Consider the following 13615-nt stretch of genomic DNA (forward strand, 5'->3'; position numbering starts at 1 on the left):
CGAATTCTTCGTCTTCGTTATTGCTTTGTTGCTCTCCAAATTGCGTCCAAAAGATCCCTAATTGTGTGCTTGGATTGGTCTTATATAGGGTGAAGAGCTTAGGGAAGAAGGCAGTTTCCTTGTGCAATTAAAATCCCTTTACTGCGCAACTTCGGGGTATGGGACGGGGGTCCCATAATTTGCACTAAAACTGGGACGGGGTCCGAGCCTTGTTTCTTCAGAATTTTGATATTTTCACTTTTGACCCATATTTTCGCCAAAATTGCAGTTTTGACCCCATACTTTTCCAATTCTTCAATTTGTACCTAAAATACAATAAATCAACTTTTTAAGCACCAATTATCATTAAAACACACCAAAAGCCCAAATAAAAAGGTACGATAAAGTGTAAAAATATACACTTAACATTAAACTACATTCTATGTGATTAATAAAATGGGTCATTCCATCAAATCTTTATTTTTGATAACCTTTAGAAATTGTATTCCCGATATTACCCTTGTGTCAATTAGCACAGTTTATCCCAATTATTCTCTTTTTTTTTTTTCCTCTTTTTCCGTAACAACACGTCACCTAATTCCTAAAAATCTACTACCAAATTAAAAAAAATATATATTTGAATTTTTATGTTTTATTATTTTCAGACTTTATTTAGTATTTTTTATAATATTTTCGGACTTTATTTAGCATTTTTTTATTTTTTCTTATTTTTAGATTTTAATAAAAAAAAATTAATTTTTTTTGAACAAAAAATTGATTTTCTCGACAGGTTTATTATAGTTGAATATGCTAGTCTAATATGACTATAGTTGAATACGACTATAGTTTAATATGACGATATGTGAATATATCAGTCATATTATTTATGTATATTGCTGTTTTTTACATTTTCAACTTAAAAATTCCGATTATACCGATTATATAGTATGGTACAGTGATGTTTACCAAATTATATAAAAAAACGAAGTTTGGCTATTGTTTACGAAAACAATCCAATCAACATCCTCACAAAAAGTTATAATTTGAATCTATGTATATCAGGTCAACTTGAAACGAGATGATACAACATATTAGAATATGACTACAGTCATATTCAACAATAGTCATATTCGAATATGACTATAGTCATGTTACTGCCAAGATAGTTAAAATCGAGATCTAGATCTTAAAATCATGCGATTTTAAGATTTTACACACTAAGAATGAGTAATTGGACTTAAATCGAGGTGCCTCAAAATCGGGTGAAATCGTTTTCCAAATCGTTAAAATCGTTAAAACGCAATTTTAAAGCGATTTTATTTTTTGTCTCAGTTTGGGCTAGAATTTTGAGTTTGGGCCCAAAAAACTCAATACTTAACTAAAAAAGATTCAGCCCAGTAGCAAGGAAATCATTAATTTTACAGTCCCAATTTGATTTGGCCCTAAATCATCAGTATGTCGTGAACGGGAAGAAAACATTTCTCTTCTGTTAAGAGAAAAACAACCCCCGCATCTGTGAGTTACCAAGGGAGGCGGCGAACCGTGAGGGAAGGCGGTAGCAAAGGAGGCGGTGGTATGGCGGCGCAACGGCAAAGGAGACGGCACTAGTAACTGGTGAGTGTTTCTTCTTTTCTTCTTTTCTTCTTTTCTTTTTTCTTTTTTCTTTTTTCTTTTTTTCTTTTTTCTTTTTTCTTTCTTTTGTCTCTGTTTGTGGTGAGTTTTTTTGTTTTTTGTTTTTTATTTTTTTTATTTTTTCTTTCTTATGTCTCTATTTGTGGTGAGTATTTATTTTTTATTTTTTCATTTCTTCTTTTTCCTTTCTTCTGTCTCTGTTTGTTTGCAAGGCAGACTGTTTTTCAAATTAAATTTCGACAATTTCCCGTCTTTGTAATCAAATATTTACTTAGACATTATTATTTATTTTTCAAATTCTTATTAAAATGTCGGGGGTTGCTTCTAGTTGTTCAATTGTGTCTAAAAAAAAGAAGAGTAAATCGAAGAAGTCTAGTGAAAGTAGACCTGATATTGGGTGGGAGCATGGCATTGACATTGACAATAATGCGAAGAGATCTCAATGCAAATATTGTACTAAATTTTTTTCCGGAGGTGTCTATCGTTTGAAGAATCATCTTGCCGGTACAAATGAAAATGTTATTGCATGTTTAAGTTTGCCAGATGATGTGAAGACCCGTGTGATTGAGAATCTAGCAACTCTTGCTGAGATCAAAGAGAAGGAAAAAAAAGAAATTGTATGACACCTCGGGTTCGATGAATGAAACACACTCGAGATTCATGGATCATGCTTCAAAGGGGAAAGAAAAAGCAGGCTTGTACCAAACAACTATGAATCAACTACTCAAGAAAGATTTGCGAAAAAGCAGATGCAACCGAATAGCAAAATGGTTTTATACGATTGGGATCCCTTTCAACACAGTGAGAAATCCCGAGTTTGAGAGAGCATGTGAGGAGATAGCTCGACATGGTCCATGTTTTAAGGGTCATTGTTACCACGAGATTAGAGAGACTTTTTTTACTGAATAAGTCAAGGAAATTACAATTTCCTTGATGTCAACAAGGACGAATGGAGTATGGATGCACAATCATGTTGGATGGTTGGGCTGACAGAAAGAGAAGATCGATATGTAATTTCTTGGTTAATAGTCCTAAAGAAACTGTTTTTGGAGTCAATCGATACATCTTCCTTTTCTAAAACAGCTGAAAAGGTGTTTGAGATGTTGGATAAAATTGTGGACAAGGTTGGGGAAGAGAATGTGGTGCAAGTGATCACTGATATTGTTGCCTCATACAAAGTAGCTGGATCGTTGTTGATGGAGAAAATGAAGAATTTATTTAGGACACCATGTGCAGCCCATTGCATAGACTTGATGTTGGAGGATTTCGAGAAGAAGTTGCAAACTCACCGAGTAAAAATAAGGAAATGTAGAAAGATCACTACATTTATTTATGATAGATCAAGTCTCATCTCTTCGATGAAAAACTACACCAAATGAAGAGATTTGATTCGGCCTGCTGTTACTCGGTTTGCAACTGCATATTTGACTTTGGTTGCCTTAGTGAACATAAGGGTTCTTTAATTGCAATATTTTCTTCGCCAAGCTGGAAGGGAAGCACACATGCTCGTAGGGAGAAAGGCAAGAAAGTTCAAAAGATTGTGTTGGATAATAAATTTTGGAGTAATGTTGTGACATGTCTTAGGGCTGCCTTACCACTAATGAAGGTACTATGGCTGGTGGATTCAGATCAGCAACCTGCTATGCCATTTTTGTACGAGGAGATGGATTGTGCAAAAAAAAAAAAAAGATCCAAAATAACTTCAACAATGTGAAATCAAGGTTAATTAATAATTTCATACAATTCTAATTAATTTATCTATTAATTTATTCGTGAAGACTTGAGTTTTCTTATTTATGTTTTTATGAAATTTTATAGATATGAGCCTATATGGAAGATCATTGATGAGAGGTGGAATAATCAACTCCATAGGTCATTGTATGCAACAACCCACTATTTAAACCCTAGGATTCATTATCGTCCAACTTTCAATGCTAATGATAGGGAGGTTAAAAATGGACTTTGTGATTCAATTGATAAGTTGGTAAATGATCGGTTTGAAAGGCACACCGTCATTACAACTTGATGCATTCCATCACGCACAAGGCATGTTTTCTTGGGAAAATGCAAGAGCATTGTTGGGGGAAAAAACATACAGCCGATTGGTGGAATACTTATGGAGATGAAGTTCCCGAACTTCAAAAGTTCGCTATAAAGATACTTAGTCTGACTTGTAGTTCTTCGGGAAGTGAGCGTAATTGGAGTGCATTCGAGATGGTAAAAATCTTTTTTAATTTTATTATAATTTATAATATTTTTATTAAACATCTTAATTTGTATATTTACTTTCTGACTTATTTATAGGTCCATACGAAGAAAAGAAACAAATTGCTTCAAAAGAAAATGAATAATTTAGTGTACATCATGTACAATTCAAAGTTGAAAGATAAAAAAGTTCTGAAATATTGAGATCCATGTCGAAGAAGTACATTCAGATGATGAATGAATTACAGAAAGAGTAGAGGTGTTGATCCTGATGGAGATGATGTTGTTGAGATGGATGGAGATGTGGTAGGAGAAGATGACACTCATTGATTTTTTGTTGATGGTGATCCTCTTGATGAGAGTGATGCTAGTGAGCAAGATGTAGATGAAGATGAAGATGAAGATGAAGAAAGGAAAAGAAGTATGGAGCTGGTTGAGGAAGATGATTGTGATGATAATGAGAGTGAGAGTGACGATGGACTTGATTCTAATATCAACCTTGAAGATTTAAGCTAGTTCATTAGATTTTAATTATGTTCAATTTATGTTAGAGTATGTTTAAATTATGTTAATAATGTTTGGATGTTTTATATTTGTTTGGACTTATTGTATTTGTGTTATGAGATGATTTTTAAGTAGTAAGTACTAACAATTTATATATACATAATGGGTTGCAATTAATTTTACAAGCCGTGTAAAATCTTACGATTTTACGATCCGATTTAACTACCTCTCTCCGATTTTAAGTAAAATCCCGATTTTAACTACCTTGGTTACTGCTGCTACTCAAATTTGAAATTGTATGTTCAGATCTGGAAAGAAAAAAAAAGAAATTGAAAAATACATAAATAGAGATAGAAAAATAACGAAAGGGATGAAGGGGGAGTCGACGACAACGACGGTGGCGGCGGTGAACGAAAGTGAGAGTGAGAGAGGCTGCGACGGTGGTGTGGTGGACAGATCTGAAAATGAAAAAAAAAAACTGTGAAATCAGGAGAGATAATGAAAAAGAGAGAAAGAGCCTTACGTGGAGATGAAGGAGGCGCCGGCGGAACGAGTGGGACGATGGTGGTGGTGTACATGTCTATATGGAGACTATGGTGATGTAAATGAGAGATAAGGAATAAGAGTGAAAGAGATTTATGTGGAGACGAATGAGGAAGCGGCCGTTGCGCGGCTGCGGCGGTGGAGGAAGGTCGGAATGTTCGAAGAGAATTGAGGGATTTGAGAGGTGGAGAAGAGAGAAGATGAAAGTAATAGAGGTGGACAAATAATTAGAGTTATAGTAGTTGAGGGTATTGTTTTCTTCTCACACTAGTCTAAAGGGGTCTCGCTAATTAAGAATGAAATTTGGATGCTGGCAAAAATCTCTAAAGACAATTGAATTTAGTTCAAGATATTTCTCATTTCAGGGAGGTATTGCATATTTCCCCTTAATAAATTTTATTACATTCTATTCTTTTAATTTAATACTTAAAAGCAACAGCATGAGATTTTAAAGGTAATTTATATGTAAAAAAATTATCCTAAAGAATATTTGTTTAATATATATGTGTCATGTGTTTTGGTGCTATAGTTTATTTTAATAAATATTTTTCATGTATTTATCTTTAATAAATATCTATTTTGATGAAAATATTTATAAAAAGAGAGTTATTGAAGTATAAAGGACATTTTGTCACTACAACAAAAAGTCCCTATTGGGACACGGAAAAGTATCCTAATATGGTGTCCTAATATGGTTGGTATGGGGACATTTGTAGGTTTCGGGGCACTTAGCATATGTGTCGCATGTATGTGTGTCTCATTAAGTTAGGGAGGGTTAAAATGTCTCATATCATACCTTATCGGGTCATTTATATATGTCTTAATACCTGCTTACAAGACACAAATAAATGTCCCAAATGCCTAGTTACGTAGTTAATAATCAATTTTTTTGGGACACTTATTTGTGCCTTCAAACTTATATGGGACATATGTCTCAAAAAATTATAATAAGACATATAAATGTCATTAAAAAATTAGTGATAAAATTAAATGTTTTATCAGATATTATATTTGGGCACTGAACAACAATAAAATGACAGTGCAACCACCTTATAATTAAAGAATAAATCTACCAAAAATTACATATATATTGAAAATAGAACATAATTCGTGTTCTCAAATCAATTCATAAAAATTCAGAATCAATTCCATTTATTTTGATGAGATGGAACAAATCTCAACTAATATTCAGTGGCAAACTCACAGCATATGCAAGAGTTATGTGGATAACTTGCCCACAACTAATATACGAGTCCTCTAGATAGCAATTACCAAAAAATTACTTCAAAAGAACTTTTGGATAAAAAGTGAGCAATTACCAAAGTTCGTCGTCTTCCCAATGTGCTAAATCAACACCTTCTGTTTCGTCTCCTCGTTCGACTACTTCAAGAAAAATTTCTCTTCGTTGGAAAGATGGAAAATTGATGTTATGATGTAAAAACTAAATATTGAACTATATATAAAAGAAAATACTTGGGTGTTATGACCAACATACAAAATAACTTCGATTATAATAATGGGCTTCTAAAAAAAAACTATTCCATTTGATTTGGGTGTTTGTTTACTGGTGGTGGTGGATGGAGTTGTAGTTAGCTTGACAAACAAAATGAAACGACAGATAAATATGCCCGTCTCCCATCATGGCCCTGTTTGAATATGAAAAAAAAAACATCTATGCCTATAACAATCGTAATTCATCATTGATTAGCTTAAAATGTAATGTAAAATATCAGTCATCATTTGCAAATTAAGTTACCCCGCCACAAGTAGACAAATCTCTCTCAATCCGTCCCCTTTCTGAACAGTAATAGGACTTCGATTTTCAACTGTTATAAGAGAAACGTAGATCATATTCAGTACAAAGCCAAAACCCTTGTCATCAACTAAGACCCTTGACTACGCAAAATTGAAAGATTATCATTACAAACAACAAAAAAATGAAGAGGTGAAACAATTTCAAGCAGCAAATACACTAAAATAAAGTTTCGTAATCATTAAGAACAATTAGAAGTATAAAAATCGATATGCCTAAGTTAATTATTTCACATACCCTTTGTTTGTGATTTAGAACTAGGGTTTCAAATAACTGAATAAAAAACTAAAAATTAAAAAAAAATTGAACTTAGCTAAGAACTCCAAACTCTCCAACATAGTTAGAAGAAAATCCCAATTGACGGAGTCATATGCTTTGCGTAGGTCCATCTTCAAGAGGCATCACGGGGAGATCCTCTTGCGATCATAATTGCGCATCAGGTGTTCAACCAAATGGATGTTGTTTGTGATAAGTCGACCTCCCACAAACGCCAATCAGGCTTCATCAATAATCCGAGGTAAAACATTCTCCAATCGTTTGGTTATTACTTTGGCAATTACCTTATATATAACGTTGCAACAAGCAATTGGCCAAAAATCCCCAACGGTTCGGGCGTGGGCAGACGTCGGGATAAGAACGAGCACTATAATATCCCATTGCTTTAGCAAAGATCCATTGCGAAAGAATTCTTGTATTGCTTCCGTCAATAGTGGACCCAACGTTTTCGAAGAATGTTTGAAGAAATGAGCGGTAAATCCATCCGGGCCTACTAGGGCTTTATTTTCCGAAATATTTCTGACTCCAAACTCGGACTTCTCAAACCTGCCCGATCAACGGCCCCGATCTAAACACCTCCATGTCAATCGGTTCACATGACAGTCGGGTGCCCATGAGCTCCGTATAGAAAGTAAAGAACTCCGCATGGACCTCTTCGCAAGAACAGGTAACCATTCCGTCTGTTCCCCATCTAAAAACAATATTATTTTAACTCTTCTCCGCTTTGGCTACGACCTCACGTTGCAACACCCCATTATCCTGGTCATCATGGAGTTTGCGTTGGGTCTCCTCTAACTTCGTGAGCGCACGATCGGCCTGTCCCGATATATGGCCAAACTCGTTACGATTTTGGCTCTTAAGGGGGGGTTTTTAAGAGCTTCTAAATTTTGAATCACCGCCCATTTTCGCCTCCCGCGACGATCAGCAATCCATAGATCCTCCACAATACTGTTGAAGTCCTCATGCATGGTCCACATGTTGAAGAACCTAAACGACCGAGATACTCAGTAAAAAACTCTCTCAAAAGTTAGGAAAAGAAGATTTCCGCCCCTAGGTCTCTCTCGGCCATCTTGGGGTGCTTTCGGCGGCGGTGCTCCTTCTCTGGTGGACGGAATCAAACGGTGTACCCACCGTTGGCTTCGTCTCATCGACGCGCTCATATTGACTATGAATTTGGGGGAGATTTGCTCATCGGTTAGGAGTTTTGTTTTTGTCTTGTGCGAGTTCTACGTGATTAATGTTTGATCTAATTGATCCGATTGTGTGGGCGCTGGTTTGGGAGGTTCCGGCGATGGGATTACGTTGTTTATTGGTGGTGACCATCGGTGGTTGCTAGGGTTTATTGGCGGCGGTTGGTGCTAGATGGAGGAGAGAGATCCACACAGTGGTGAAGAAGCGCGAGTCACAAGGACTCTTGTGCGATGGTGTTTGGGGATCCAAGGGACCTTGGCTAGGGTTTCTTGGCTTCGTTTGCAGCGGCTAACCTTCCTCATCCCTGCACATGGCGAGGAAGTCGTGGCAATGCAACGGCCGATAAGGGATTGGAGACGGGCAAGGGTTTTGCTAAACCCTTGCCAAAGGCACTCGACAAGGGCTTGGGGGAGGCTGAGGTTGTTCCCACATCAACGGAGCAAACTATTCCGACTGTCTCTCACCTTGAGACATCTAAGGCGGCTGAACAATGTTGGGTACCCACCGACGACAAGGAAGCTCCAAAAAACGTGGGAAAGTTTCTTCAAAGGAATGTGCCCACCGCCGGCTGACTTGGCGCTCCACACGGTGGATGGATTGGATGACTCCGGTGTTCTACGATTCGGAGAAGACGATGTTGAAGACTTGGATACGAGGGGTGTGTTCTTGAGTGTCGGTTATTTTCCGGGGCCATTCCCTCGAATTGATGTGATCAAGGACATCAAAGCAAGATGGGGGGGGGGTGTCCCGTTTAAGTATCAAATCCATCCTTCCGGGTGGATTTTGTTCAAATTCGAATCGGACCAAGATAGGATGAAGGTCATGGATACATGGAAGTATAATTTGTACTTCCACACTGTATGTTCGGACGATGCTGAAGTTCTTCAACTTCGACATTCGGGAGATGGTGTACGTTCCGGTTTGGGTGACGCTTTTCAACATCTCTAGAGGATTGTACAACCAAAGTTGCTCAGCATGATTGCCCAGAAGATCGGGAGACCAATCCAAATGGACAAGATCACAAAGGACTTGGGATGCCTTGGCTACGCACAGATTCAGATGAAGGTGGATGCTACGAAACCTCTACGGAAATCGTTGACACTGATTAACTCGTTCAACCAAAGCAAGAAACCCCCCGCCCCCGGATGATGTCATGGCCGTGAATCAACCTAAGCCGATGAAAGAAGTGGAGGATGCAATTGTTCCATGAACGGGCACCCACGCGGTATTTGAGGATTCAAGTGTTAATGACGTTTCAGATGAAGAAGTTGAGGAGATAGACATGGCCGATGATGATTCCTCAACGGATTGCTGTGGAACGCCTATGAGACCACAGGGGATTTGGAGAAATACGATAATCTGCAAACTCCTATTGATTCGACTTCGGGGGATAAACCCTTTGTTACGATCAAGAAGAAGGACCTCCCGGATACGGCTGTTTTCGTAGCGAAAGGAAGGGATGACGCATTCCTAGTGAAAGTCATGGAGAAGAAGACGCCTAGTGCAACTGATGAAACTACGCCATTGCTCCAGAGGGGCATTGTTCCTCCCATAGTTAAATGATTGTTGCTTGCTGGAACATGAGGGAAACCCTCATGCAAAACAAGGTCGCCGACCTCATTAGGAGACATAAGGTGGATGTTTGTGGGCTACTGGAGAAAAAAGTATAGGATCCGGTGTTGTTGGATGGGATCATGGCACGAAAATTGCGGCACTGGGGTCAGGTGAACAATTTCCAACTTCATAGGGCGTGCCGCACTCTACTGATATGGAATCCGTCAATGATTCAGATGGAGACGATGGGAATGACGTGCCAACTCATTCATTGCAAAGTATCTTGTCTCGTGTCGCGTCGGCAAATTCAGGTGAGCTTTGTATATGGATGATTTTCAATTGTTTCTCGCAGGCCGTTATGGACGTCACTTGCAAACTACAGGCAAACCTCTACGTTGTCGTGACTACGCTCAGGGGATTTTAACACGGTTCGACGACCGGTTGAAAATTGGGAGGAAACGTGGTGACCCCTTATATGGTTAATGATATCCAGGAGTGTTTCCGGTTAACGGGGTTGGATGACTTAACCACTAGGGAATTTTATTATACTTGGTCAAATCATACTGTGTGGAGAAAACTTGACTGAGCTATGGTGAATCCGACTTGGCTGCAAACTTATGGAGATACTACAACAACTTTCTTACTGTTCGGGAAGAACTCGGACCACTCTTCGATCTTAGTGAAGATGGGGGTGGATGGAGATCCGACCTCACGCCCGTTCCGGTTTTTCAACACGTGGATGATGCATGGGGACTTCAAGACCATCCTTGTACAAGAAGTATGGACAACAGATTGTCAAAGAAGCCGACAACGGGCGGTGATTAAAAATATGAAGGCTCTGAAATCCCCTCTCAAGAGCCTTAATCATAAGGAATTTGGTCACATTCGGAACAAGCTAAACGAGCGTCTCTTGAACTCGATGAGACCCAACAATAGCTTCATGACGACCAGAACAATGCAGTCCTACAACGAGAAACCATTACTAGATCAGCGAGGGCAAAATTTCTCACAAAGGCGGAACGGAGCTTCTACTATCAAAAGGCGAAGCTACATTATTTGAATAATAGCAATCAGTCGACCAAGTTCTTTCATGGAATGGTTAAGCGGAATGCACAAAGGAATCATGTGGCATCTATTCGCCATGCGGACGGGACGATGACCACCTCACGTGAGCAAGTCCATGCATAACTTTTGCAGTTTTACATGGAATTCTTAGGAACACGTCAGCCGTGTGAAGCTATTGACTTGGAGGTTCTACATTTTGGGATGAGGATTCACGAGGATGATCGGGTTACACTAATGGAGCCGATCCTAAATTCGGAAATTAAGGATGCACTGTTTGATATTTTGGACAACAAAGATCCGGGGTGAGACAGATTCACCGCCCACTTTTTCAAACAAGCATGGGAAACGGTTGGGCCACTCTTGACGGAAACGGGGCAAGAATTCTTTCAGAACGGCTCATTGCCTAAGCAGTGGGATAACACGGTACTGGTCTTCATCCCGAAGAAAGTACAAGCACAAGTAGTGGGGGATTTTCGACCAATAGCTTGCTGCAATGTGATCTACAAGGTCATTGTAAAAGTCCTAACGACCCGTTTAGCCAACGTTCTACCAAATATTATCGATAAAGCACAGTCAGCGTTCGTGATGGTGGGGGGGGGGGGGGGTGGGGGGGGGGGGTGGGGGGGGGGGGTTGATCACATACATCATACACTTGGTGGAACATCTTATGCGGCATTATGAGAGGAAAATAATTTCGCCTACATGCTTGTTGAAGATAGATTTACGCAAAGCATGTGACTTTGTTAACTGGGAATTTCTCCAAGTTATGTTGGAGAGCTTGGGCTTTCCAGTTAAATTCACGGGATGGATTATGCAATGAGTAACTTATGTATCGTATTCGATTTCGGTAAACGGTGAGACAAAGAGATTCTTTTCAGCCATGCGTGGATTGAGGCAAAGAGATCCTTATCACCATACATGTTACCTCTCCCAGCTACTCCATGTACGTCCGATGGAACAAGAAATTAACTACCATCCGATGTGCCATCTTCACAAGATAACACATATGATATTTGCCGATGATTTAATGGTCCTTTCTCGAAGAGATGTGGAATCGGTTCGTATCCTCACCAAGATGGTCTACGAATTTGGGCAGGTTTTGGGGATCAAGGCAACTCATATAAAGTCTAATATTTTCTTAGCAGGCGTCAAACCGGGGGACCGATTAAATACTGAAAACGAGTTTCACTTTGCCACGGGAGTGTTCCCGTATCGATACCTTGGAATTCCACTTGTTGTATCCAAGTTACGAGTGCTGAACTATCAACCACTACTCGATAAAATCGAACAAGCCATAGGAGCGTGGACTTGCCAAACTCTCTCATACCCCAGCCGATTGGAGATTTTGAAAACAGTGGTTCAAGGGACGTGTTGCTACTGATTATCAATATTCTCTAATCCCCATGCAATTATTGAGAATATTGAGAAACTATGCAAAATGTTTTTTTATGGTTGGTCCTGCCCCGAAAGTGGCGTGGCCTAAGATGTGTAAATCGAAAGAAGAAGAGGGTTTGGGCCTGCTGGATTTGACTGATTGGAATCGAAGCCTTTTCGTGAAAAACTTGTGGGATTTTCACTTGAAGGAAGACTCTCTGTGGATACAGTGGATGAATGAATTCAGTCTCAAGGGACGAAGCATATAGGAGATTTCACCACCACTTACAACTTCACCCTTCTTTTAGAGCATCATCCAGATTCGGGACGAACTGCTGGTGAACGCGTGGACTATTCAGCTACTTATTTCTAAGCTGGAATCTTGTACGGAGCTTGGCAAATTAAATGTGAGCAAAATATATGATTCGATTAGGGCTAAGGCCCCGATCAAACCGTGATGTAAACTACTTTGGGCGTTATCTATGACCCCAAAGCATTCGTTTATTCTATGGATGGCTGCACTGGATCAAACGGCCACGATGGACCAAGTGGAGCGAAAGGGTCACCAAGTTGACAACTCCAAACACGTCTTATGTGGCGTGGTGGACGAGAATATGAAGCACCTCTTTTTCAAATGCAGCATCTCTCGGGAGGTGTGGGGCAACATACGGATATGGTTGGGGATCAGTCGACGACCAACCGCATTGGATGCAAGATGCAACGACGTGCACTTGCTAGTCTCGTGTACCCGATTTGGTAGGCTCCGAACAAGTGAAAATTTGATAAAATTGAAACTACTCAGAAGGACCTCACAAGGAAGATCCAACTTCATGTTTACTCGGCTATGTTTAGCCAACACCCGGAGCTTGCGATTTCGAGGACGAGCGGACAACCGGGCAGCCTTATGCACCCATGATGGTCGAGATTTAGGGGCTAAGGTTTCGTGGGTTATCCTACTTTTCCTTATCTTTTAGTATATTAGTTACTTTCGTTCTTGCATTCAGTAGTAGGTTCTACAATTTCCTCGGGTATGCCCGTTGTAATTGTCTACGACTTTTTGATTTCTAATATTTAAATTTTAATCAAAAAAAAACAAAAACGACCGAGAAACCTGCTCCCCATCAAACCCTAGCTTCAAAAGAATCGATGAGTGGTCTAATGCTTGTCCAAAGGGGAGGAAGTTCGCCGAGTTGGCCCCGTAGTCATTCAACCACTCCTAATTGACTAGAGCACAATCAAGCTTGCTAGTTGCTACAGACTGGATGCTTCGACCATCTGTAGAAGAATCCCGTGGGTGGGATGTCATCCAACCTACTCTCTTGGTGGCATTTATGAAGATCCCAGAGCATATATGGGGTAACCGCATTACCCCTGGCTTCTCCAAAGATTGACGAACCGAGTTAAAATAAATTATGCACATCCATATGGACGTACATACCCGTCCAAAGTGTGTAATTGATTGCCACAACGGCCTGCGAG

The 13615-nt window shown here is 39.5% G+C and overlaps 1 protein-coding gene and 1 pseudogene across 1 annotated transcript; both read left to right on the plus strand.

Moving 5' to 3' along the window:
• The first annotated feature begins 2560 nt into the window (after positions 1-2560).
• LOC148772750 (uncharacterized) lies at positions 2561-4332 on the plus strand (annotated as a pseudogene).
• A 5954-nt stretch (positions 4333-10286) lies between these two features.
• LOC105948616 (uncharacterized) lies at positions 10287-12143 on the plus strand. Its single transcript, XM_012971834.2, has 3 exons — positions 10287-10738; positions 11074-11340; positions 11807-12143. Exons 1-3 carry the CDS (start codon positions 10287-10289, stop codon positions 12141-12143), a joined length of 1056 nt encoding a protein of 351 aa, XP_012827288.2.
• Positions 12144-13615: the final 1472 nt, after the last annotated feature.

Source organism: Erythranthe guttata, chromosome 1 (genome assembly GCF_056151865.1).
Source record: "Erythranthe guttata isolate IM_541 chromosome 1, IM_541, whole genome shotgun sequence".
NCBI classification, from domain to species: Eukaryota; Viridiplantae; Streptophyta; class Magnoliopsida; order Lamiales; family Phrymaceae; genus Erythranthe; species Erythranthe guttata.

Coding starts and splice junctions, on each gene's coding strand:
- LOC105948616 (XM_012971834.2), top strand. CDS start 10,287: ATGGTGAATCCGACTTGGCTGCAAACTTATGGAGATACTACAACAACT. Junction 10,739..11,073: donor GGAGCTTCTACTATCAAAAG/GCGAAGCTACAT, acceptor GGGGTGAGACAG/ATTCACCGCCCACTTTTTCA. Junction 11,341..11,806: donor ATCGATAAAGCACAGTCAGC/GTTCGTGATGGT, acceptor CCTTTCTCGAAG/AGATGTGGAATCGGTTCGTA.